The 26,809-nt window shown below is 44.9% G+C and overlaps 1 protein-coding gene across 2 annotated transcripts in view; it reads right to left on the minus strand.

Moving 5' to 3' along the window:
• Positions 1-26,809, minus strand: part of MAP2K5 (mitogen-activated protein kinase kinase 5) — a 163,987-nt gene that overhangs the window by 49,769 nt on the left and 87,409 nt on the right. For both annotated transcript variants that reach the window (XM_081965224.1, XM_081965225.1), the window contains exon 17: positions 13,716-13,745. In XM_081965224.1, the coding sequence (XP_081821350.1) occupies positions 13,716-13,745 (30 nt within the window). The remainder of the gene's footprint in view (positions 1-13,715; positions 13,746-26,809) is intronic.

Below are 26,809 nucleotides of genomic sequence, written 5' to 3' on the forward strand. Positions count from 1 at the left end.
GGAAGAAGATGAGCTAAAGCCCAGCAAAAGTATTGCATCAGGATAACTGAAGCGGTCAGTATACAATATATGGGCCGGGAGGGTGGATGAAGATGTGTCCGCATAGATGCCAAGGCAGGAGGACCCGGAATATCTGGTGGGAGGGAGCATTCGGTGAGTAAACTGGCTTTCAACCAAAATACACAACCTACTCCATTCCTTGTTGTGTGTTACACCTTGGCATTCCTGTAAATTCGGACATCTACAGAAAGCAAGCTGTGGCAAAGTCAGGTTTCAGTAATAATTTACTGAAAATTTCAACGTTTTGCATTGCAGCAGGGGTCCCCAGACTTGTTAAGTTTAAGTTTGACTTGTGGACTTCACCGGGCCAGCTGAGGAAGTCTGGGAGTCCACAAGTCTTAAAACTTGACAAGTTTGGAGACACCTGCATTACAGCATCTGGAACTGGTTTGTTTTGGAATCCTCCAGTACTGTCTTAATGCTGCAGAAAATGATGGGCTGATTTCTCAATTACTGTAAGTCGCCCATGTTCTTCCTGCAGGAAGGCTCAAAAGTTGGTTGTCTGTACAAGGTAGGTCAAGGGCTCCAAATAGAGGTTGGGAGGGCTGACTCTTCATCTGCTAGAAGACCTGATTGGAAGGACCAAGCTATTCTCCAAAGCACCTGAAGGCCAGACAAGGAATAATGGATGGAAACTGAACAAGGAGAGATTCAACCTGGAATTAAGGAGGAATTTCCTGACAGTGAGAACAATCAACCGATGGAACAGAAGTTGCCTTCGGAAGTTGTGGGAGCTTCATCCCTGGAGGCTTTCAAGAAGAGACTGCATTGCCATCTGTCAGAAATGGCGTAGGGTCTCCTGCTTGGGTAGGGGGTTGGACTAGATGGCCTACAGGGTCCCTTCCAACTCTGTTAATCTGTTACCTGTGACCGTATTTTTCCCTAAGCCTTTGCTGGCAAGGTGTTCAAACCTGGCTTCTCTAAGGTACATTTTTCAGTGCAACAGAGGGTGGATTACTTTCTCCAACCCTGCAAACCTGGAACATTTCAGCAAATGGAACAGCCAACTCAACCAACGAAGCCTCTGGTTTTAGGTTATACTGAGGATATTGTTTGGTTAGATGTTTTAACGTAAGGTGCTAGACTGGGAGGGTTCTCCTCTTTCTGCTACCATGAGAAGCTCCACTTGGGCTAGGAGGAATATTCTCCAGCTCTGGAGGCCTCAACTTGGCCTTTCTTTGCAGCCCATTTCTGGAACTCTTTGTGGGCTGTTCTGACTGCCCCGGTCTTAGGCTCAGCTATCCTTCTCTGGGTCCCGTTTGGTGGGACTGAGCCAAGCAGAAACTCCACCCAGAACCTTCAAATAATTCCTGCAGCAATTACTAGTATAACATATAGGAAATACTCAGAAAACTTTTAAACGTTTCTATGAATGATTGTAATCTACTAATATTACTAGTGCTATAGGTAGCCCTTGATGGAGTCCACAATTATAGCTATAAGTTGTGACGTTATAAAGTGGGTCACCACATGACTGGATCAAATTTCACAACCGATTTGGGGGTGGCCATTAAGTGAACCCATTGTTTGTTATGGGGAAAGAAACCAAATGGAAACACCAGTTTCCAGCAAAACTGCTGCCACGTGTCGGCAGGGCTCCGCAAATGGCTGTAAACGCAGGCCAGCTGTGGAGCAACCAAAACGCAGTCATGTGACCGGGTTGGGGTGGGGTGGGGAAGAGATGTTAGAATTTCAGAGCCTGGTCATAAGTAGCTTGTGAGTGTTCTTGTAACTTTGGTCACTAAGCAACCGGTCGTAAGTCAAGGACTATCTGTACTTTTGTTTTTAACTCTGGGCAAAGACTGCACAGACTCAGAGTATGAATAATATACAGAGTGAAACGGTACCTTCTATAGACTCCCTGGAATGCTCAATAAAACACATTCACATTTATATCCAGAAGGAAGGGTCTACGCAGATCCTCAGCCATCCAGGTCACGGTTGCCCCAAAGGCGCTTTTTCAAAAGCCAACTGGGTTTTGGTTTTTCTTGAAGAGGTTTTGCCTTCTCATCCAAGAAGCTTCTTGGATGAGAAGCAAAACTTCTTCAAGGAAAAAAAAAAGCACCTATGGGACATCCAAAAGGAAGGTTGGGTGGGAAAACTGGTTAAAAATGCAAGCGGTTTCGGATGTTTCATGTAATAGTTAAATTCATGGACGTTTTATTTTTGCAAAATATACACTTGACCTGCACCCAATTCTAGTTCTTTATTTCCTCCTCTGTTATTCTTCCTTGAACAACGACAACAACAACAACAACAAAAGCCACTTTCTTCAGTCAAGGGACTCTAAAAGGGTCCCTTCTTTTGCAGCTTAGGGAACAATCCACCACTGTTATATCCTGCTTTCCTTAATATTTGGCTCCTCTCCTGGAGGTTTCCTTAAATACAGTTGTTACAGCTCCTCAGTAATAAATCTGGTGGTATGCCAGATTAGCAGATCATAAAACAAAAAGCGAAAAGGAAGTGGAGTAGAATAGCACAAAGTGCAAAGTTACACTGGAAACATACCTGCAGCACGTTCTTAGCTCTAAATACTAAAAATAAACCTGCCTTCCTTTGATTATATTAACATGACAATTCACTTCTATAAATAACCTGTTTTGGGATCAAAGCAACACTTGTTCTTTTGTTCATGCCAACATATAAATCTCATACTAGTTGTGACAATGTACTTCTGCTTCCCCCCCTCCCTCCCTCCCTCCCTCCCTCCCTCCCTCGCTCTCTTCAGCTACCCAGTTATGGAAATACATGTAAAGCTATGGAAACACTTGGGAAATAAGAAGATAATCCTTCAAATGCCTTGTTCTGAACAAGGCATTCCGAATTATGCCACAAAGCAATCCATTTTCTCCCACAGATCTTGAGCTCTGTAGGTGTACTATGCCAGAAAAAGCTACACTGGGTTTCACTCTATTTCGATAGCCCATGCTGTCCCAAACAAAGAGAACGATATTATGCATTTCCACTATGTTATTATACTGAAAGGGCATAATCTACGGTTAATTATATCAGTACCCATTCCACTGACTCACAGAAAATGTATCTAAGCCAGTCTTATGTGCTGTAATGCAACAGTGTCATGATTTATTCTTAAATAGGAAAACTATACTGAATTTTAAACTATATTTTGGTAAGAACAGAAGGTATCAGTTCATGAAAGTCTACATATTTTTAGGTGTTTTGCACATATTCATTGAGAAAACTCTTATAAAATGAACTTTAGGTTTTTTTAAAAATTGAAACAGTAAATAATAGATTAATTTCTTTATTTTCCGTGAAAGCTAATAAAATATAGCTTTTATTTTCTTACAATTCACCATGGAAAACAGCATTATTTTGACATCAGCATGTGAACAATGTTTAATGTCTTTTAAATGTTTCCGAACAGTTATACATTAAATGGCAACAGATTTCGCAGTTATTTTGAAACTGGCTGTTTGCTGCTCTTCAATTATTCCACAAAATAAATGTTTAAATGATACTTCAATCAATTGAAAAGGGAAAATATCAGCGAAGCAGCTTTTCTAGTTAAACAAAATTATATGTTCTTTCTCTCTTCCTTTGACAAGTGGCTCCTACATCAAAATGAAAACAGGCCAAACATGGTCAATAGTATGGATTACACACAAGAAAAAGAACCTTGGAGGTTCCTAGTTGCACCAAGGAGCTGGAGCAACAGCTTCAATTAAAACCAGCCAATTACTCAGCCCTTTTAAGATGCTGCAAATAAATGAATTGCTTTTAAATGGAAGTCCTTGGATGAAGGGCTCTTTGACCCACAATTCAATTGCACTAACAGGAATCATAATGAGGGAGGAATTGCTGAAACAAAATATTTCTTTTCTTCTCCGCCCCCCCCCCCAAAAAATGGGAAAAAGGCTTTTGAATCAAGAGCTTTTTGCAAAATGTTTGGTATTGCAAAAGGAATGAGGTCTATGGAGATTCCCAGTCATCCAGGTCATAGTTGTCCCAAAGGTGGTTTTTTATTTCAAAAGACAACGGGACTTTCTTTTGTTTTTGCTTGAAGACGTTTTGCTTCTCATCCACGAAGCTTCTTCAGTTCTGACTGAATGTGGAGGATGGAAGGATTTATATTCTTGCAGTCATCTGGTCATTAGCACTCTTTCTGAGAGTCCTTGAGGTCACTTGGAGGTTTATCCCTCAGAGTCACCTGGACAGGGCAAATGGAGCCTTCTTGGAACTGCGGAAAGGACAACAGAGTCCTTTTCTTCCATTCTCACACAAATCCTTCCATTCTCCACCATTCTGTCAGAACTGAAGAAGCTTCTTGGATGAGAAGTGAAATGTCTTCAAGCAAAATCAAAGAAAGCCCAGTTGCCTTTTGAAAAACTACCTTTGGGAAAAGGAAAAAGGGCAAAAATAGAATTTGGTGGACCGGTATAGATTACTTCTCCGTCCACTGGATTCCTGCCTGCTTCCTTTCCTTCCTATTGCTGGGCAAACCCTCACCCCAACCTGGTGCTTCCATGTACAAGGTTTTCTCACACCTCTGCCACCCCCTGAAAATACACGGATTGAAGAAATTGGGCCGCATGTGGGCATGTAGCGAAGGGCTCCTGGGAAGTCTCATCAGGAATCATATTGGAGATGCCAGATCCCCAGCTCCTTGGACCCATTTCAAATGGGAATCTAGGGTTTCACATCCCCCCCCCCTCCAAAAAGAGGAGTGTGCAACTTGCCTTTTTCAGGTGCCAAAAAGCTTCTGGTCGGTTTTGTCAGCAGCGCCCCTCCTGGGATACTTTGGATCCAGCCCCTCCAGACAGAATTAAGGGAAAACGTCGTCCAATCGCTGGGTCTGCCCTTGGGAGATGGCTTGGGACCTTTGATTCATGCAGGAAGCAGTGGTGAAACCTCTAGTTGGTCGGTCTTAAGCAGGGGTCTCAAACTCAATTTCATTGAGGGACGCATCATTGTTGTGTTTGACCTTGGGGGGCCGTGGCCAGCTTGACATCACTCAATGAGGCTCTGTTTTCAGACGGGACGACCTCCTGCAGCCCTCTGCTAGTGAAAACAGAGCTTGGGAGGGCCACCTGCGTCCCTCCTGAGCTCCATTTTCACCGGCAGAGGGCTGCAGGAGGCTGTCGTGGCCAAAAACGGAGCCCGGAAGGGATGCACTGGTCCTCCCAAGCTCTGTTTTTGCAGGCAGAGGGCTGCAGGAGGCCATCCCAGCCGAAAACAGAGCCCAGGAGGGCTGCATGTGGTCCTCCGGAACTCCATTTTCACCGGCAGAGGGCTGCAGGAGGCTGTCGTGGCCAAAAACGGAGCCTGGAAGGGCTGCACTTGTCCTCCCAAGCTCTGTTTTTGCAGGCAGAGGGCTGCAGGAGGCCATCCCAGCCGAAAACAGAGCCCAGGAGGGCTGCACGTGGTCCTCCGGAACTCCATTTTCACCGGCAGAGGGCTGCAGGAGGCTGTCGTGGCCAAAAACGGAGCCTGGAAGGGCTGCACTTGTCCTCCCAAGCTCTGTTTTTGCAGGCAGAGGGCTGCAGGAGGCCATCCCAGCCGAAAACAGAGCCCAGGAGGGCTGCACGTGGTCCTCCGGAACTCCATTTTCACCGGCAGAGGGCTGCAGGAGGCTGTCGTGGCCAAAAATGGAGTCCAGGAGGGCTGCACTTGGTCCTCCCTAGCTCTGTTTTTGCTGGCAGAGGCACCGTGGGCCGGTCCTTCACTGTTTCCAGGAGGGGCCCACGGGCCAGATTTAAGCACCCCACAGGCCGGATCTGGCCTGAGGGCCTTGATTTTGATACCCCCGGTCTTAAGAAAGCGTTTTCGCATTGCTTACATGTCTTACATTGGCTGTCTCCTTCACTGTTGGTACTGAGGATAGAGGGTGATTTTAAAGGCCTGTTCAGGTGGACGTCTTTCCTTTGAGAAGATCAGACAGCAGACCCATTCCTCCCATGGAAGAAGATGCTTTATTCAGAAGCCAAGAGAGGGACTTCAGAGGAGGAGACGAGATTCCACCATTGTGCAATGCTGACTCGGGATGGGCTTTAAATGCTGGGTTTTTAAAAACCTATATTTGGGGGTGATCTCCTTCCTGGTGCCTGTCCAGTTTTCTGCATCACACTCTCCATTTTGCATAGTTGCAATGCAGGGGTGGGTTCCAGCAGGCACTAATGTTGGTTTGCTCGTGGGCACGGTGGGCGCACTTGATGCACACTATGCATGCATGCGCAGTTAGGCGGCATGCCTACCACTGTTGCAATGTTTCTTTGGTTGGCTTTGCAAGGTAGTTGTAGTGTATATAATTTTTATTCTTAATGATCATTTGAGATAAAACTGTGCTCTACCTCAATGAATGAATTCAAGTATTATGGGACAGATGATAATTTCATCATTACAGACCTTCAAATATGCACATTTCATCTCTCTCTTTGACTGATTTAAGAGTCTGTTGGGGCCCATTTATAATCTCTTTTTTAAGTAAAGAGAAAGTCCTGGAGACTCAACTGAAATTACATAGACCAGAATGACCAAGAAGCTCCTTGGAACAGGAAAAAGTTTCATTGTACATTTTTTAAGATGAATTTCCAGGATAAAGAGTTTTGCAATCATCTCTTGCTCTTTGGATTGTGGATTTATAAACTGTTAATGTGACTGAAATGGAGACATTCTAATCTAGGGAGAACAGCTGAGCAATGTCCCCATTTGGAGGCCAGAGCGTAACTCAGAAGACGAAGAGAGAGGGAGACGGAACGACCCTCGTGATTATCCATCTTTGTGAAGGTGCAACCTGGGCTATGGCTTTCTTCCCCAGCAACAGCTGCCTGCTTAAGGCTCCGTTTGTGCAAAAGATTCGCTCCTCCACCTTGGTCCATCACGTCGTCCACCTCCATGGTGGGCTCTGGATCAGAGGCCCAGCCTAGTTTCCACCCACAACCTCTCTCAATTAGCTGCCCTTGGGAAGGCGACCTCCCTTTGCAAAACCAACCTAAACAAGGCCCTGTGTCCTCAAGCCCTCTCGATTACTCGCACTTTTGTTTCCCTGGCACTGGACCTTCCTGCCTCTGTCTGCAGCAAAGCAATATGTCATCATTTCGCTGAGCTAACCGGCCTCCCGGTCTTGTCCCTTTGAGTTAGGCGCAAGACAGCAACACTTCATCAAACCGTTTGGCCACAGCCAGGCAGGGAAAGGCAGGCAGGCAGGCAGGAGAGATGGGAAACAGCCCTCTTTGCAAAGCCTGGCTTGCAATTGGCTGTCATTAAAAAGGAGACCAAAAGTTGCCCTTTGGAAGGCAAAGTGCAGACGAGGCTCCTTGCGCTGCTCTCTCACCTTGGCAGATTTGCAATCAGGCATTTCAAGGCTGGCTTGATGGTTGTGTGAAAGGGCCCCTCTGCATTTGCCACTTCTTCCTTTTTTTTGTGGGGTGGTGGGGGGAAGGGGAGGAGGGGGAGAGCTTCTTCTCTCCCTCCCGTCTTCTACTTACCATGCTCCTTATTTGAAACAGATTTTTAACAGATAATCTTGCTCATTATAACAATATCTCGCTTGCATTTTATTCAAATAATTCTTAAAAACAGCTTTAAAAGCCGTTTGGAATAAACACCAAGCTTCCCATCAATCAAAAGCAAAAAAAATTTCCGCTGGCGGTTGTATAAACATCAGATCAACTCACTGATGTCTTCAAGGATTTCAAACTGAACCATAAAAAACTCCATTAACTTCTGACAAAGAATGCAAATTAATCGCAACATGGGGTGAGATGAAATTAAAGGCTCTGTTCTAATCAATGACAAGGCAGGATGAAATATTTACTTCTCTCTCTCTCCTTCTCTCTCTCTTTCTCTCCCTCTCTCTCCCCTCTTCTCTGGGCTTTCTGTATTCAGGTTGGATTCCACAAAGTGAAGCTACATGGGAGGTGCGATTGTCTCAAACTTGGGGCAAAATCAGCTTGCAGAGATCCACCAGCCACCCACACCCTCACCCAAATCTCAGGTGCACACAATTTGTTATTCACACTCTTCTCTGGTGCCAGTGGAAGAAAGCTTGGCACAGACAGATGCACAAGGAACCCGAAATGACAGCTCTGCCCTCCGGAAGTGCGATCACTACAGGAAAATCTAGTACAGCCTCCAGGTGAAATGTCTGGTGCTCCATATGGAGCAGAGAAAATTAACAACAAGATGGAAATCTCACAAGCAGCAGGGAGCTGGAATTTTTTTTTATGGAAAAAAAATGAAATTTAAAGATGAAGGAGAAGTAATAAATTAATGGGGTGTGAAAACATTCAAAGCTTTACAATACCAGGGGCACTATTTACTCAGATTTTTTTTTTAAAGAAGGAGGGGGCCAAGCATCCTCCCTTCCAAATTTCAAATCGTTTGATGTAATTTATTAACAAAGATCTGCAAGTGTATCCGAAAACAGGGGGAAGGGTCTTTAGCCAGATTCAGAAGAAATCACTGGAATATATTCCACACAATCTCTGGCAGCCCAAAAGCAGAATCTTCGCTCAAGAGATTCGCCCAGTCTCTAACCGGGAGCATTTTAAGCACCAGCAGGCACAATTTCTAACTCTCGAAATTTCCTGATGATAAGACGTGGCCCTGCCTTGTGCCACCTTTTGATCTAACCGAGACAGCTGGTAAAGGGAAGAGGCAACTTTTATTTCCTGCAGGTTTCTCCAAAACCTGACCCTTGCAAGAATCCTGCACAACTCCATATTTGGACCAGGAAGATTATGTCAAAGCCACACTAGCACCACAAATGCACAACCAAGAGATTTGGGGGACAAAGGAGAAAATTGAAACTAATTTCAAAAGGAAGATTCTACGGTTTGTTTGTTTAGATGATTCACTTAACATGTGAATCATCATTCTATATCTCTGTCAGGATAGAAGGATTTGTCTAAATCTCTTTTGGGGGGAACAAAACACTTCAAGTCCGGAATTTAGAATGGCTAAAACTGCCATTCTTTCAGAACATTTTTTTATCCTAGCCAACAAATGTGCGACAAGATCACAATAAGCACCAAACCTCTCCGCAATTTGCTGGATTTAGCAAACGGTGGCATTTGCTTGTAAAAAACACCTGGCGGTAGAAGTGTTTCATCTAATTATCACCATATTTAAATGTTTTCTATGCAAACTGACAATTGCAAATAAACTGCAAACGAAAAAAAGGACAATAAAATTCACCCTGCATCAGAAACATCATCCTAATATAAACGTTTTGACATCTTGTTTTCATGCCTAGGAAGAGGGAGCGCGTCATACACAAAGTATAGACAGAATTTTTAAGGGAGGTTTTTGTGCCCTGGGGGTTCTCCCACAGACCCTGGAGGCTCTTTATCCCTCTCTCCGATCGAGTCCTCACATGGTGAAAAGCAAACAGCCTGGTAGCTGTTCTGTCTGTTACCAAAACAAAGAACAGATGGAAACGGGGCTTCCTGCCCCAAAGAGATTCACTTTTAGACTCTTACACAAAGCAGCAGGCAAGAGAAAGAGGGGCTGGTTCAAAGAGAAGTCGCACTTCACAGAGCTGTCACTCACATTCTTTCCAAGAGCTTTTTGGGGTGTGTGGTTTCTTTTGGGCGGGGGGGAGAGGTACCTACCCCTATGTTGCAGTCCAGCTTGCTGAGAAACCTGAAGTTGTTGCAGTGCGATCCTGAAATGTTTTTGAGCTCAACTGTAGCTTTTGCTCCCAGGCTGATGTACAGGTAGTCCTTGGGTTCTAACTGGCCGCTTAGCGACTCTTCGAAATTATAACCAATTCTGAAAAAGGTACTTATGGCCTGGATTTGGAACTCTGAAGCCTTCTCCCACCCTCCCCCGGGGCCCTGTGACCGAATTGGGGGCAGTTGGTAATTGGGCTTGCATTTCCGGTCATTTGCAGAGCCCTGTGGTCACATGACTGTGGTTTTACTTTTCTTGCCGGAAACTGGCATTTCCTTCTGGTTTCTGGGCAAAAAGTGCCCATTGCAGACAAAGGGTTTGCTAACTGAGCACGGTGTTCACTTTACAAATGCCATGTCCACTTAATGACCATGGCAAAAAGGATTACAAAACTGGGTGCTATCACTTGATGACTCGCTTAACGACCAACATGATTTATGACAGGGGTGTCCAAACTTGGGAACTTTAAGACTTGTCCCATTTTCTTCTGCACATTTTGAATTTGTCCATGTTGAAAGCCATCACTCACCTGTTGAACAGACACCTGGCTACTATTCAGCGTCCTTTGAAAGATCTCATTCACTCTTGAGCCTTTCCCTACTTTGCTGATCATTATAGTAAATATTCTTCCTCTGCCACCAGGTGCTTTTGGATCCAGTGTGTAGCATTTATGAATGAGAGCTACACAAGGCCTCCTCCACACCAGGCAGCTGCTGGTTTAAGTACAACCACCCAAGAGCAGCAAATTGAGAGTAAGCATGGATTGAGCTACTAAATCTTCAAGTATCAGAGAATTAGTTCCATTTTTTTAAAAAAAAAAAGGTATTTCTAAACACAAGGAAGAGATCAAATTGCTTCCTATTATTCAATAACCATAGTGGTGAGGCATCTGCATAATCTAACCTTGCATAAATTAGTATGGTTCATTTGCATAATAATAACAAGTTAATAGATGCTTAAAGAGCACAGACCAACACCGGTTTTAAATCAGAGATGCCTCCCGGCCCTTTGGCCTGTATCAACGGGGAGTTTAGGGAAAGAGACTGCCATTCACCCGGGGAATAGGCGGCTGCTTCCTCTGCCGGTGCAGGAGAATTGTAACTTTGCAGTATTGCAACCGCCTGAAATGATAAATGCATTTATGCCCCCAACGAATACAACGAATGCTTTCACTAGGGTTAGGTATGGGCAATGATAAATAAACAATCCACTTCCAGTAATTAAATTTTGATCTGAATATCGCAGGGTTTCTCATACTCTTAAGAACCACAATTGTCATCGGAGGGTTTGCGCAGTCAAAGCCGGGAGCAAAAATGGGCACCCCACACCTAGGGAGCGGTCTAGGCCAACTTGCCACGACTGGCCAAGGGACAAGAGTTGCATTAATATCAAAGAAACGATGGGATAGAATCTTAAAGAAAGGATGCAAAAGGAGGGGTGGATGAAATGTTGAATGACAAAAATTACAATACAATGCTCTTGACGTACGACCACAACTGAGCCCAACATCCTTGTTGTTAAGTAAGATGTTCATTAAGTGAGTTTTGCCCCATTTTATGACCTTTCTTGCCATGGTTGTTAAGTGGATGGCTGCAGTTGGTGAGTCAGTAACCCCGTTGTTATGTGAATCTGGCTTCCGCATGGATTTCGCTTGCGAGAAGCTCGTACAACCTGTTTTAGTTGTGATGGATATTATTGTAGAGAATGAAACCCGTAAAGATTCAACTAAATAATACAATCCGGCCTGGGGCCAGGGCTCTCTTTGGCTCCCCCATGTGAGGAAAAGGCTCTGAATATTTGAAGAAATATGTGGAATGTTTCCATACGGAACAATTCAAGTGAATTGTTCTTGGTTTTTCATTTAAATGAGATGGTGGTCAAGGAACGAGTGGTTTGGAAGGATAAGGAAACTGCTCAATATGGAGTGGTAACTATCATTTAGGGTTGATGGAGCAGCAAAACCTGAGCTTGGCCTATCTAGTTATTCAACCTTGGAAACTTTTTGAGGTGCGGACTCCAACTCCCAGAATTCCCCAGCCAGCTGCTGGCTGGGGAATTCTGGGAGTTGCAGTCCGCACCTCATAAAGTTGTCAAGGTTGAAAAACACTGGCCTATACCATTAATTGGCCAGCTCCCACCTATCTCTCCACAGGTAGTCCTCAACTTATGACCATAATGAAGTCTGCTCATTACAGTTGTAAGTCGTGACTGCCGTAAAGCGGGCAAATCCACCTGACCTACCTGAGTTTACAACCTCTTTTAAGCGAATGGCTGTGGACGTTCAGTGAACCCATTACTCACTATTGGGTGCTTTTGCCAAAAGCCAGAAGTATATGCTAGTCGTTGTTGGCTGCCTTGTGACTCATTATATTATTCCTTATGGGAAACATTTGCTTGATATTCATCCTTTTCGGTACTCATTACGCCTCCCGGAATCAATTAACAATGATTACCGAGGTCCCATTGTAGTAGTACAGGTAGTTCTCGACTTACAGCAGTTCGTTTAGTGACCATTTGAAATTATAACGGTGTTAATCATGTGATTTATATTCAGACGCTCGACAACTGATTCATATTTGTGACGGTTGCAGTGTCCACATATCATGTGATCTCCTTTTGCAACCTTATGACAAGCAAAATCAATAGGAAATCTTAACAACAGTGTTACTAATTTAACAACTGAAGTGACTCACATAACAACTGTGGCAAGAAAGGTTGTAAAAATCAGGCAAAACTCATTTAACAAATTTCTCACTTAGCAACAGAAATTCTGGGTTCAATTGTGGTCATAAGTCGAGGTGGCCTACCTCTCTTCCACCATCAACCCCACCCTTTTATAAAGCATGGCATTCCTGCAGAGTCAGTGGTGGCTGAACCTGTGTGCAAAAAAGACTTTCTGCAACCTCCAACCACTGCTATCTGTCAATCCTGCCGGTGATTTGATAGAGGGGGCCTATAAGCAGAGACAAACTTCTTTTTTCAAGTAATTTTCAAGGCCAATCCAATAACCAGAAATATGCACAACCAGTTCTTCTTTCTGAAAACCAACACAGACGTGGAAAAGAACGACAGGAAAGCTGTGGAGGCTCTGGGCATAAGCCTCAACCACCAGTAACCGTGGCTGGGATTAGTGGTCTACGTCCTCTTCCAACCACATCTTCCAACCATAACAAACTCATATAAAGAGCTTCATATAAAGAAGCGCTTGTGATCGCAGTTGCTTTCTTCTTTTTCTAAAACAAAATATGAAATTCTCCCTTAACAGCTGTGGACTTCAAGTCCCAGAATCTTCCTGGTCGAGATCTCGCTGCTTTAGCAGAGTAAAGAAGATACTCAGAGATGATTCACACCCTGGTCAGTGTCTCTTTGCACTTGTACCATCAGGTGGAAGACATCAAAGTATAGCCAGCCGAACAAACAGGTTTAAAGATAGTTTCTATCCTCGGGCTGTGAGACTTTTAAATACAACCACAATCACTCCATGCCCACGCTAGGTTTTTTTTTCGTTTCTGTTATAATTTTGCACCAGTGAGGTTAAAACCAATTTCGTTGTATTTAAGTACAATGACAATAAAGATTATACTTTAGAGCAGCGTTTTTCAACCTCGGCAACATTAAGATAGGTGGACTTCAATTCCCAGCATGCCGGCTGGGGAATTCCGGGAGTTGAAGTCCACGTATCCTTAAAAGTTCCCGAAGGTTGAGAAACGCTACTCTAAAGAGACGGGATTTTGACACACATCACTTCCAGCCAGCGTGTTGACGGGAATGCAGAAAAGCAAATTTGCTCGGCTTCAAACTCACTATAAGCTCCACTCCAGGAAACAGCCTAAGAGGGATAAAAAATAAATCCTGGACCTTAAAAGGAGAACAGAATCCAGGGTGGTTTTGGACAACCCCGAAGTGATTGCTTTTTGATTTAATGGGGCAGATTTATATGAAGCAGGTGGAAAAACTGACACAATTGCTTGTTGCAACTTCATCCACAGGAATCAATGAGGCAGCAAGGAACGTCTTACCTGAGGATAGGGGAACCTCCCGAGAGCAAGCTGGAAGAGAAAACAACGGTCTCGTTAGAGAGATTTGCATTAGGGGTTGAGCAAAAGGAAGGGGGCTGAGAGGGGGCTCAAGATTCAGAATTGCTCTGAGGGCAAAAAGAGAGTGAAAGAGAGAGACAGAATAAAAAACAAACAAACCTTAACGCGAATAAAGCGAAATGGCAATATTTGGAAAGGCTATCCATAAATGAGCAGCAGATCTGTTAAAAACCTCTATTTGTCTGCCTGCCCAGCCAAATTCTCTGCTCGTAAACAAAATATGGGCCTTTTTCAATTCTGTGGCCTCCCTGTGCATTTCAGTTGCTAAGAGATTCGAGCCATTTGGACGAGAGCGGAGGGTCGCAATGAGCATGGAGGAAGGGCCAAGCCGCTTGGACAGCCTCCATCCACCGTGGAAGCCCAATCCTGGAAGTCAGCATCCCAGAGACCATGGCGTTGTGCCCCCTCCAATCTCCACTGGCTCTCAACTCAGCCCCACGGTGACGGAGTCAAATCCTCCCTTCGAGCTCAGGCGCTTGCTGGTACTGCTTTTCGTTACGGCGTTGATTTTGAGACAGAGGGACTCAAAGGTTAACTGGCCCAAGAAGGGCACCTCCTCATTGCCTTGCATCCCATGGACCCAGGAAAATGGCACATTCAATGGCGGTCCTTGAGTTGCCACCACAATTGGCACCAGAATTTCCATGCCTAAGGAAAGTGAGTCGCATTCAATTTTACGACCTTTTTTTTTTTTTGCTCTCGTTATTGAGTGAGTCCGGGCACTTGCTTAGTTCAGGGGTGTCCAAACTTGGGAACTTTAAGACTTGTGGACTTCAACTCCCAGAATTCCCCAGCCAGCATGGCTGGCTGGGGAATTCTGGGAGTTGAAGTCCACAAGTCTTAAAGTTCCCAAGTTTGGACACTCCTGGCTTAGTGAATTATGTGGTCATTAAGCAAACCGGGCTTCTTCCCCCATTAACCTTGTGGGCAGAAGCCAAGTGAAAAGGAGGCAAGATGACATGACCCCGGGGGGGCTGCAACCTGATTGACAAGCATCACGTGACCTGGTGATGCCATGACATAAATCACTTTCTTCTGTGACATTTTGACATCAATGGCTAAAGAAATGGTTGTCAGCCGAGGGCTGCTTGTATACATTCCTTGGCTTACAACAGTCCGTTTAGTGACTGTTTGAAGTTACAACAGCACTGAAAAAAAAGAGGATTTATGACTGTTTTTCAGCCTCCCCGTGGTCACATGATCAAAATCCTTGGCAGCTGGTTCACATTTATGACGGTTGCGGAGTCCCAGGGTCATGGGATCCCGTTTTGCGACCTTCTGACAAGCGAAATCAATGGGGAGCCAGGTTCACTAAAGAACCATGTGGCTAATATAACAATTACAGGGTTAACAACTGTGAAAAGAAAGGTTGTAAAATGAGGCAAAGCTCACGTAACGAATATTTCGCCTAGCGACATAAAATTTGGGCTGAATTGTGGTTGAAAGTTGAGGAGTCTCGGCAGTGGTGGGTTCTGGATCCCAGTGCAACCGATATGGTGCAACGGGTCCCGGCGTCCACCACATGAACGGCACAGCACACGTGCACACATGCGTCCTTACTTCCTGCGACGCTCCGCAACGCCTCCGTGACACTCCAGCTGCTTGGCAGAGCGTTGCACAGGCGCAGTACGCTCCGTGTGTGTGCACAGACACACCGAAGACCTCAAATACAGGTAAGGAGGGTGGGCGGGCGGAAGGGCCTTCCGGAGCACCGTACAGGAACGGTACCCAGCGCTCCTGGCAGGCACTGGTAGGCCCGTACCGGGGCGTACTGCCTGCAACCCACCACTGAGCCTCGGGTGCAAAGTCTGGACTGCTTGCTCTTCTTCTGCATAGAAGCCGCAATGGCAGATCAACATTTAGGATGAAAATGGCCTTTTCAAATAATACTCAAATGAATGCAGATGAAAATTTACGCAAATCACCCCACTTTATGCAAATATATTCTGAATGCAGAATTGGGTTTTCTCGACATAGAAATGATTGCCGTGGACTTCTGATGACAATATATTTTCAAAGTCCAAAGGCTCTGGCTTGAACAAGGCAACCCTAAAGATGCCAGCCGTGGCAAGAACCTTTGTCTCACTGGGCTGTGCTAAGGGCTCCCCCCCCCCCACCATCACCCCAGTCCAAGATTGTCAAGGTAATCTGTAATCTCCCCGAAATAGCCTGCAGATATGTCACTGTACTAAATGTGTTTCAGATTTAATGAAGCTTTAATGTCCTTTTTAATTTTGCCTGTTTCTGTATCACCAGGGGTCGAGCAAGGCAATCAACACTCAAGAGGATGGTTTGGTTTAAAACTAGGAAAAACTCATTTGCTTATGAGTTGCACTGTATTTTCTTAATTAAATTTACTGAGTAAAATGGTTTTAAGTTCAGCCAACCAATGACCTCTGTATGTAGATTTAGATTTATAAATAGGCTAACAGCTAAAGCATGGAAGCCAAAAGATGGGGTGGGGAGGGGGGGGTTGGGGAGCTCTTACATAAAACAAATCAGGGCTTTGCATTGTTCCTGCATAACACGAGCAGTGTGGACCTCCACTGATTTATAATCCTCAAAAGGGAATTGAAAACAGGAAAACGCAGAAGAGAAGGCAATCGGGAAAGTCTTGATAGCACTTCGTAAGTTTGAGAACGGAGTCTTGTTTTCCGCTTTGCCTCTGGAATCCTCCTGGCTCAGCCACTTACCACATCTGTTCCCCAACCCAGAAATATCTTTATTTTGAATCCTACTCATATTAATTTGTCGCCCTCTGCTCCAGAACCTTCTTTTAAAGCAGAGTTGCCTGGGGTTGCAGGAAGAGGCTGCTCTCTTGACAATTTGCAAGACAATGCAGAAAACAAAGCAGTGGCTGGACAATAGCTTCATTTGACCAAATGACAGGCATCTCCTCAGCTTCACCTCTGAAAGTCCTCAGGGAACTACCCAAGTAGACGATGTTGGTAAATTCTAGAAAGTGTGACCTCTGCTACAGGACCAAGGACACCAGACCAAACCACGGGCGATAGGAAGAAACTGGTAATTCTAGCTCTAAGCCAAAACAAGGTAAGATCTGAGACAAAGGAGCCACTGAAGACATTTCTGCGTCTCAGTGAGGTGTCAAGGTATGTACCGCATATTTTGGAGTATAAGACGCACCTCCCCCCCCCCAAAAAAGAGGGTGAAAATCTGGGTGCATCTTATACACGGAGTACAGCCTCCGGAAACTCTGCCCCCTTCACAAAAATAGATGTGCATAGGCTATGGAGGGCCTGCAAAGTGTTCCTGGGGGCTGGGGAGGGCAAAATAAAGCAAAAAACAGGCCCTTTTGTGTTTGTTTTTGCCCTCCCCAGTCCTCAGGAGCACTCTACAAGCCTCCCAAAGCCTATGAAGGCCTTGTTTTTTTGTGAAAAACGGGGCCGTTTTTTGCCTTCCCACCAGCCCTTAGCAGCACTTTGCAGGCCTCTCAAACTCTCTGCATGCCCGATTTTCCACAAAAATTGAGGCATGCAGAGGGTTTGGGAGGCCTGCAGAGTGCAAAAACCTTTTTTTAAAATTTACTCCTTCAAAATCTTGATGCGTCTTTTACTTCGGTGCGTCTTATACTCCAAAAAAATACGCTAAGTGTGTGTTTGACAAGAAGGATACTGAACTGATAGGTAGTATCTGCTTTTTAGGACTAACAGAATAAAGGAGGCAGCAGTCAAGAAAGGAGCCACAGACTAGCACTGCTACTGAGTCCTTGGGAAAGATATCCACATGCCATTGAATGCTACAAAGTTCAGTTACATCTGAACTTTGTAGTGCAGGTGTAACTACAAAGACCGGGCTTGTGCAAGCAATGGCATTCCCTGTGTCACTCCACGGAAGCGAGAGTTGAAATTTGTAGAAGTAAGATAGGAAAAGTACTGTATTGTTGGAACTTTTGTGTTGGAAAAGACTCCTGAGAATACTGTGGAAAGCCAAGAAAACAAACCAATGCATCATTGAACAAACCAATCCAGAGTCCTCAGTTCTAAGTCGGATCTCCCTTTAATGAAGTTAGGGTTAGGGTTACCCGTTACTTCTTGTCCTGCCCTCAGGTGCTTTGGAGAATAAATCATATTATTATAGAACCTCAAGTACTGGAGGGCTGCTATCATGTCACCCCCTGGTCCCTTCTCTTCATTAGATGAGACATATCTAGTTCTCTGTTCATCGTATGGTTTAGCCTCCAGACCTCCCATCGTCTTCGTTGCTCTTCTCCATACTCTTTCTAGGCCCTTAACATCTCAAGAAGCGACTGGACAGCCATTTGTCCCCAATGACACAGGATCTCCTACTTAAGCAAGGGGTTGGACAAGAGGACTCCAAGGTCCCTTCCAACTCCATTGCTTTATGTTCTCAGTCAAGGCTAAAATAATCCTACATCAGAAACCTTAGGCAAAGGATCCAGTTGCCTAGAGATGCTCCATTTAAATCAAACTCCACGCAGAATCCCTTTCAAGTGCTCTACAAGTTGTCCTTGCTTAGCAATTGCCTCATACAGCAACCTATCGCTTGGGACTTTTTTTCCCCATCAGGTAGTGAGGCTCTTTCGTGCCCTACCGGTATTTTCCACCATTATATTTAAGAGCAACTTTGCTGCTCTCACCATCAATGGCTCATGCAGGAAAAAAGGAGCAAAGAAGTCACTGGCCCCTGGCTAGCTGAAGTACATCTGGCTGGCTTAGGCCAAGGAAGGGAATTTAGCTGCCAGCCTCTGTGCTTTTTCGGTTCCTTCAAATCTTGTGTTGACTGATGACTGCACTGACTAATTCCTCCGTTTGGGGGCAATATTTCAGAAATAGCTTCCTTCCTAGGGCTGAGAGTGAGGCCACCAAGCTGGCTTTGTGCCTGAAACTAAACTAGAACTCCCAGTGTCCTGGTTCCTAGCCTGCCACCTTAATGTAAACGTTGCATGTAGTTGGATGCGTGTTTGAAGCCAGCAGCTGTGTGGGGAAAAACTGGTCTAGGAGGAACCATTGTCTTGTCTTCCAGCTGCATTGGTTGCACAACTGAAAGCCATCTGAAGGGACTTTAGCTGGAACACATTAGACAAATGTGATCCAAAGCAAAGTTGCTAGAACTTTTAAGGAAACGTCATCTGGAGTTTTATAGGGAGCATTGCTTGTCCACTTCTGATCTCTCAGGCAGGTCTCTTTAATTCACTATCTGGGCTGGACTAGATGGTCCAACAGGTTGAATCCCCGTTTTTATTTCCCTAAGGTTATCCATCTGAAATCAAATGCATTTATTCACAAAATGAATAATTATTAGGATTTGAGCCTGATGCACTTTGCAATGCTGTTTTTAAGGACAATGGTGCCATAAAGCCTCCCCCACCTTCTACGCCCCCAGATTACTCTGTGCGACTTGCAAGTTTTTTTTTTTTTTATTTACAGTTATTCTGAAAAGCAGATGATGGCTTTATTTAGCCACATTCCATGTTTCTCAGCATAACTGCAAATTGAAAATAAGCACTTACAATACTGCTTGTGATCGAGCTAAAGAAGTACTTTATAGTCTGAAATGTTCTAAAATTTGTTCTTAATTACTTTGTGCACATTTTACACAATTAAATTTCCATCTCAAGATTTTGCATTTAGATTGCGCACTGCCGTTAAACTCTCAATTTAGAGGAAAAAAGCGGCACTTTTGGAGCATCCAGACGCTGGAAAGTGATGTGTTTTTTCCTGTCTCTCTTTCAAACCCAAACATAACAACTGGATTACCTGAAACCAGGGCGTAGAGATTTCATTCCCAAGATCAATTTGTAGATTTCCAGATACAAGATTTAAAATCACCTTAACAGTCCCCCGACAAAAGCCCTGATAAATATTAAATACTGCAAAGAGAAGCCATGTCATTTCCCCTTTTCATCTCCACCAATTCCGCCGTCCCCTTATGGCACAATTTTAAAAAGAATCCGTGAGGATATAACTGCAATTTACCCACGTTTAAGCGCTCTGGAGGTTAAATTGGGAAGAGAGCAGCAGCAGCAGCAGAAGCCACCTTGAAATAGGGTTTCAATTAAAGGGGAAGGATTTACTAAACCCCCTCCAAATGGGGGGGAAAGGGTTACAAATTAATTTAATCTTCTGCCCCGAACTGCGAAGCTGCATTCCAAAGTGCCTGGCTTAACAACAGAGCCCACCAGGCAGCCGTGGGAGGAAAGCTTCCATTTTTTAACATTACAAGACCTTCGGTGGGTGACTTGTGGACTGTACCACACTTCCTAAGGGCTGGGGGACTGGGGGATGGAGACAGGGGAATGGGCAGGGCTGTACCAAGACAGGAAGACCACCACACAGCAGGGAAAACAGGCTCACTTGCCTTCAATTAAAAAGTCCCAATGTTTAGTCATTGATTCTCAATTCTGTAATGGTATGGGGGATCACCTGGGGAAGGAGATGCGGGGGGGGGGGGGGGAGAGATCCTGCATAGGGGATGATCAGATAAGAGGGGGCACAGCCTTTATCAACCCACTCAAGATTGCAGGGGGCTCCAAGGCCACATGCTTTGTTTGCTATATGGCTATTCAACAGTTTGAAAGAGGCTGTGTTCTTTTTGTAGCCTCTCAAAAGAATCAAACATGCCGCTAACAATGACCTGATCTAGGATAAAAATTCCCCTTTACAGCCCAAACATAAACAAGTTATTGTCTACCTAATAAGGATTATAGCTCATCCCTCCTGGGAATAAGAATGGAATGTTAATGTCTTTCCCAATGACGTCCAGTCCAACAGGCTTCAGGGTTGGGAAGAGACTGCTGTATAATCCCTACAATAATTAAAACCCAGACCTTCCCGGATGGTTTCAGTGTCCCAAACAGGGTTGTGGCAGAGCTGGCGGTAGACTCGGACGATGAGGAAGTTAGGGAGGAACTTGGACCAGTTCTGGAGTGTGAGGAAGGCTCTGATGGATGCTCTGTGTTGGAAGCAGAGATAGAGCCAGGCATGTCCGACATTTCCCAGCCACCGAGAGGCAGTTGCCTTTGGAGGCTGAGATTAAGTGGGGAGGAAGAACAGCTGGGGTCTGTTCCAGAAGCAGGTATGCATAGAACTGTTAGGAGAGGTGATCAGCGGAGGACAAGGAGTTGATTCGGGAAGCAAGGCACACTGAATCCCTCCCCCGCCGCTGAGGAATAGAAAGAAAGGGGAGTGGTGGTTGTAGGAGACAACAGTTCATATTCCTGAAGATTTTGCTCATTGTGTTTCATGCAGCATTTTGGCTGGGAGCTCACAGCCTTGCAATTATCGCAAGAAACTGATACGGTCTGTACTGCAGTTAACTCTTTGAAGGACTCTTGCCTGTACCTTTTGATGGGTGAAGGCAATTAATTCACAAGAGGTAAATAAAGAGCTTTTCATGACAAGAAGTCTGTTTCTTGCTTCTGCTAAGGCTGGGTCAGACAAACGGAAGCTTCCATCTGCACTGGCTTGTCCCTGGCTCAAAGGTGACAAAAATATACGGTACTCAAAACATATGTCTAAAAAAGGCAACGTTTTAATTGCCTTTTTTAGATCCCTGCTGCTGCCCTGGTCCATTCTAGAGACTGGGCAGCCAGAATGGTGTAGGTTGTAGGGTGTCCTGCTTGGGCAGGGGGTTGGACTAGAAGACCTCCAAGGTCTCTTCCAACCCTATTGTTCCATATTCCCCCCACCCAATTTTCACATAATGTATACTCAGCTTTAATAGAGAATCCTTCCTCTCAAATCATCTCTTGAACTTATACTGGCACCTGTCAATTCACTTCTGTCTATTAAATTCCTCAAATACGATTTTTAAATTAAAACCATGCTTTTGTTATTATTAATTCAAATTATGATCATGCTTTTATTTTAAAAAGGAAGTAAAGTTAAAGAAAGTATAATAACAAAGGTTGTATTTTATTATTGATTTGAGGGTTTTTTTTTTGCTAAAAGAGAGATTGGCATGATTAAAAAGTGTGGAAAGCTGAAGGTTTCTCAAAATGATGTCAAAAAAGGTGGTTGTCCCTGGGTTCAAGAAAATGATGGAAAGTAACAGATTCAAAGAAACACAAAATTATTCGTGGAAAGAGAAATCCAAAGATCATGTATAGGTACTCCGACTGCAATTGAGCACATAATTATAGTTGTAAGTCACTGGGGTTGTTTAGTGGATTGCCACATGACCAGACCTGGGGTTTTGGGTAGCAATCATTAGCAAAAGCCACAGCAGTTTTGCTAGAAACTGGAAAGTAAATGTTGGAAACTGGCAAAACAAAAGAACAGCAACAAATCAACCATTGAAAATCGTAATCGCATGATTCTGGCACACTGCCAACAGCTGTAAAAAGGTGAGTTGGTATCCAAGGGCTCAAAATAGGATTACACGACCTTGGGTGGTTTTGTGTGAGTGGCTAATCGTAATTTCAAAACCGAGTATAAGTAAGTAAGGGGGTTTTTGGGAGGGGGGGAGGGGCTTGTCAGTTGTCATTTTGAATGGTTGCTAAGCGAAGGCGCTTAAGCCAAGGACTTGGAGATCTGCAATAGAAAGAGAACTTCTGGGAAAGGGCTGGAGTAGGGTGTGTGTCAGGCTAAGCCCAAGAACAATTCAGCCGTCTCTTTATTTGTTTACCGTGATCAAACAGAATCCTGCCAGAGTCTATTTCTTTGTATGACCCTATAATCAGGGATGAAATTCAGCAGGTTCTGACCAGTTCTGGAGAACCGGTAGCAGAAATTTCGAGTAGTTCGGAGAACCGGCAAATACCACCTCTGGCTGAGTGGGGAGGGAATGGACATTTTGCAGTATGCTTCCCCTGCCACGCCCAGCAAGCCACACCCAGCAAGCCACACCATGCCCACCACAGAACCAGTAGTAAAAAAAAATGAATTTCACCACTGCCTATAATCCCTTGTTTCAAGGTGGAGTTGGAGCTGAGCATTTACTGGCCAGATGCCCTTCCTGACGCCTACGCGGAGTTCACAGTAGATTATTTTCTCTTTGCACCCAGATAAACATCTGTTGTTGCCTAGGATTGAACTGTCATTCTGAGTGTGAGGCGAGCGTTGTAACCTCTAGGCCACCGCTCTGCTCAAAATTTTCAAGGGTAAACCATTGCTATTCTTGCCTAATGAACCCCTATTGAAGATTTGTGGAAGGGGCGCTACTTACTCTCTTCCTCTGTCTTCAGATGTGTTGCTTCTTCTCCCCCCCTGCCCCCCACATTATCTGGCATGTGGCCCCTCCTTCCTGGGAAACTGACACTTCACTATAGCCCACCCCACCACTTCCCCTCTGTGAGCACCATGTCTCATAGCAGGAGTCAGGCATGTGTCATACAGTAGCTAAAAAAAGGCACATTTCAAAATCACGGGAACTGCAGGTAGTCTTGACTTATATCCACAATTGGGACTGGAATTTCCATCGCTAAGTGAGGCAGTTCTTAAGTGAGTTGTGCCCTATTTTATGATCTTTTTTCCTGCAGCTGTTATGCAAACCACTGCAGGCATTTAGCGACATGCGCAGTCTTTGAGCAAATCCAGCTTCCTTCATTGGCTGCGTCTGTTGGACGCCCCCGGGAGGGTTGGAAGTAGAGATCACCATTGTAAATGCATGACAGTTGCCAGGCGCCCAAAGTTTGATCATGTGACTATGGGGGATATTACGTCACCCACTTTTTCAGCCCCAATTTTGAACTGCCAAATTAATGACGATAAGTCACGGATAGCCTGTTATTGTTCCTGCTCTGCTCTGCTCTACATTGATCAGAAGGCCCTTGCATTTTAAGGAGGATTCGGAAAAATCAATACACGTTTAGGGAGTAATAGTGCAGCTCATCAAGGGGTCAGAAACCAGAGAAAACTGGAGTTGTACGACGGAAAGTTGAGGGAGCTAGATGTGGCTAGTCTAATGAAGAGAAGGACTAGGTGTCAGGACTGTAGTCATAGTCCTTTTAGGATCTTTGGCCTGCCACACTTTCTATTATTTTTCTATGCTGTTTATTAGTGTAGTAATTGGGAGGGGGAATAGTAAGGAGTGGAATGTTGTTGTCATAATAGAACATTCCTTTCTAGAAGCCCAAGGTCATCCTTTGTCTCTGCACCCCTGCACCTGACTGGAACTAGATGGGTGGAAATGCCAGCGTGGCAGAGGAAGATTGGACTTGTGGGTGTGGGGGGCAAGATCATGAACTTTCAACTGGGTGGAAAACCCAGGAAGCTTTCAGATTCGGGTTTTCCACAGATGTACCAACATGCCTCTCTTAATAAATTGGAACTTTGATGAAAGTTATGTCTTGAGCTCTGATTTAATTCTGGATGATATTTGGAACGCTGACACGAGGGCTGACATGATAGCTGCCTTCCAATATTTGAGGGGTTGACACAGAGAGGAAGCGGTCAACCTCTTCTCCAAGGCACCTGAGGCAGGGCAAGAAGTCATGGACAGAAGAATAGTCAATACCTTTACAGGAAGGGAAACTCTAGAGGGATTAGCTAATGGCATAGAGCCTGCGGAGCCCTCTCAGATGGTTGTGCTGGCACTCGATGTGCTATCTGCCAGAGGGTTTGGACCGAATTTGTGCACTGACAAAATTGGACTCCATGCCTCAAAGAGCTCCTTCCAACTCTACAATTCTAAAACGCCCCGGGCAGGGATGTCCTCAAGATGTGGTCAAAAAAGTCAAGATGGTGTCTTCAACCAAAACTTTGCCTGGCGTTTGTGCGCCATTCCACCTGCGATGCACATCAAAGCTTTGATCTCACCATTGCGACTCCCATCTTCACTTCCATTCTGCGGACATCCCAGCCCAGAGGGTTTCCCACTTTTATCCCATTTCACCTGCGTCAAATTTTAGAATGTTTCCCTTGCACTCTGGACCTCACTCTGGGTAAGAGTTTGGGCACTCCGTGTCCCTCAGCCCCCTCTGAGGGCTGCCAGAGCCCACCACAATCGTGCTACTGATCTTGCCAAACAATCACTCGTTTTTGGTGCCAGGGTTTCTCACGTGCCGCTTCCAAAGAGGTAGTGGGCGGGGTCTCTGAGTTAACCTTTTTTGAGCAAAACAGCATAATCAACACTTTCCCCCTCAAAAACCAAGGATTTCATTATTTCTCCAACATGCCACCTGAGGCTCATGAAGGCCTAATCCCCCTAGCCCCCAAAATATTTGATGGCCCCTCTGGCAAAACATCCCCAGAAATATAACATTGGCATTATTACTACTATTATGAGATGAATTTTAAGCCAACAAATATGAATGTCCTAGTAGGACATTTGACTTACAAGACTGGATGGTAACCCTCTCTAATTAGGGACCTGATGTGCAATTAATGGATGAGTCAGTTCTCTACCCCCTCCCCAAAGTCACTAGTGAGGTTTTCTTATTTATTCTAGCTTTGGGGGGGGGGAGGTTTCTGAAAAGAAAGGGCCCGGGACATTCCCCCAGGGAGACCAGAGAATGGGCTGATCCATCTTGTTATCCTCTTTCTACAAGTCAAAATGCAGTAACACATTTGCCTGAGTGTGAAGCTTTATGGATTTGTACCATCTCTGTGTATCTTCCTTCCTTTGCTCCGTTGAAGTAATTACCTTGTTTGTCTCCCTGGAACCCAACCTGTGTATTGTTCCCTGGCAAGGAAGACAAGAGGAAGATGGATAGTTTGAGGCCTCAACCTGGACCAACTTTACCTAAACTTTCTGCTTTATTGCAGTTTAGTTCACAACGTTCCCCTAATACATGTGGGGTTACTTCCCGGTGCACCAAGTGGATAAATCATGCTGGAATATTACTCCGGCTACGTTCTGCTGTGGCTGGAGCATATGTGCTTCCGAGCCATTGAAGCAGAGCCACATAAAATACACTAATTACTAGAAGTTCTGGTCACTGGGTGATTGATAACACTCTGCGAGGAACCTCTTCCTGCCCAGCTTTTCTGATGGGTCTCACCCGCCACGGAGGCAATTACTTATTCATGACTCAGGCCTTGGGCACTGGACTCTGCTTTCCCTTCTGCCACCAGTGAACCACCACAAAAGGTCACGTAGATGACCTTCATTTGGCAAAGTCAACCCAGAATAGCTAGCCTCTTCCTATCTCTCATGTGCTCCATCATTTACCAATCTAAAAAGCAGCGGTTGCCCCCAATACAGACCATAGGACCTGGAAGGGAACACCCCAATTCTCCCTATCTACTTCTTAGAACTTTGCTCTAAAGCAGTGTTTCTCAAACTTGGCGACTTTAAGTCCTGTGGACTTCAACTCCCAGAATTCCCCAGCCAGCTATGCTGGCTGGGGGATTCTGGGAGTTGAAGTCCACAGGACTTAAAGTCGCCAAGTTTGAGAAACACTGCTCTAAAGGGGTGTTTTTGTCCAGTTGTATCTAACATAATTTTCTATTCAGAGGTCTTCCTCTATGTCAGGGGTGTCCAAACTTGGGAACTTTAAGACTTGTGGACTTCAACTCCCAGAATTCCCCAGCCAGCCTTTCCCTTCCAGCTCTATTCTATTCTGATGCCTGCAGGAGGAGGCCTCCCATGGTCTATGGCAGGGGTGTCCAAACTTGGCAACTTTAAAACTTGTGGACTTCAACTCCCAGAATTCCCAAGCCAGCTGCTGGCTGGGGAATTCTGGGAGTTGAAGTCCACAAGTCTTAAAGTTCCCAAGTTTGGACACCCCTGCTCTATGTCATACCATTTCTCCAAGACTGACCAAAAATGCCCTCTTCAGCTTTCCATCTGCATGAGGACCATAAACAAAGGCTCCCAAAGAAACCATATTTTTATGGTTTTTCTCTAGCTCTTCCACTTAAAATTAACCAAAAGCTGAGCACTTCCCCAAAGAGTCAAAAGAGATAAGACCAGAGTTTAAAGTTTGGGCTTTTAAAAGTAAGCTCATTCTATTATAATAAAAGCCCTTCTTTTATTCATGAAGGCCCGATGTGGCCCAACTTCTCAGAAGCATCTTTTCTCAGTGGGAAGTGGGGTGGAGCCCAGGATTCTTGGTCTCCATTACATTCCTTAAAGCTAAAGAATGGCATTTT

This window comes from Natrix helvetica (assembly GCF_964273705.1).
Source record: "Natrix helvetica genome assembly, chromosome: 12".
Taxonomy (NCBI): domain Eukaryota; kingdom Metazoa; phylum Chordata; class Lepidosauria; order Squamata; family Natricidae; genus Natrix; species Natrix helvetica.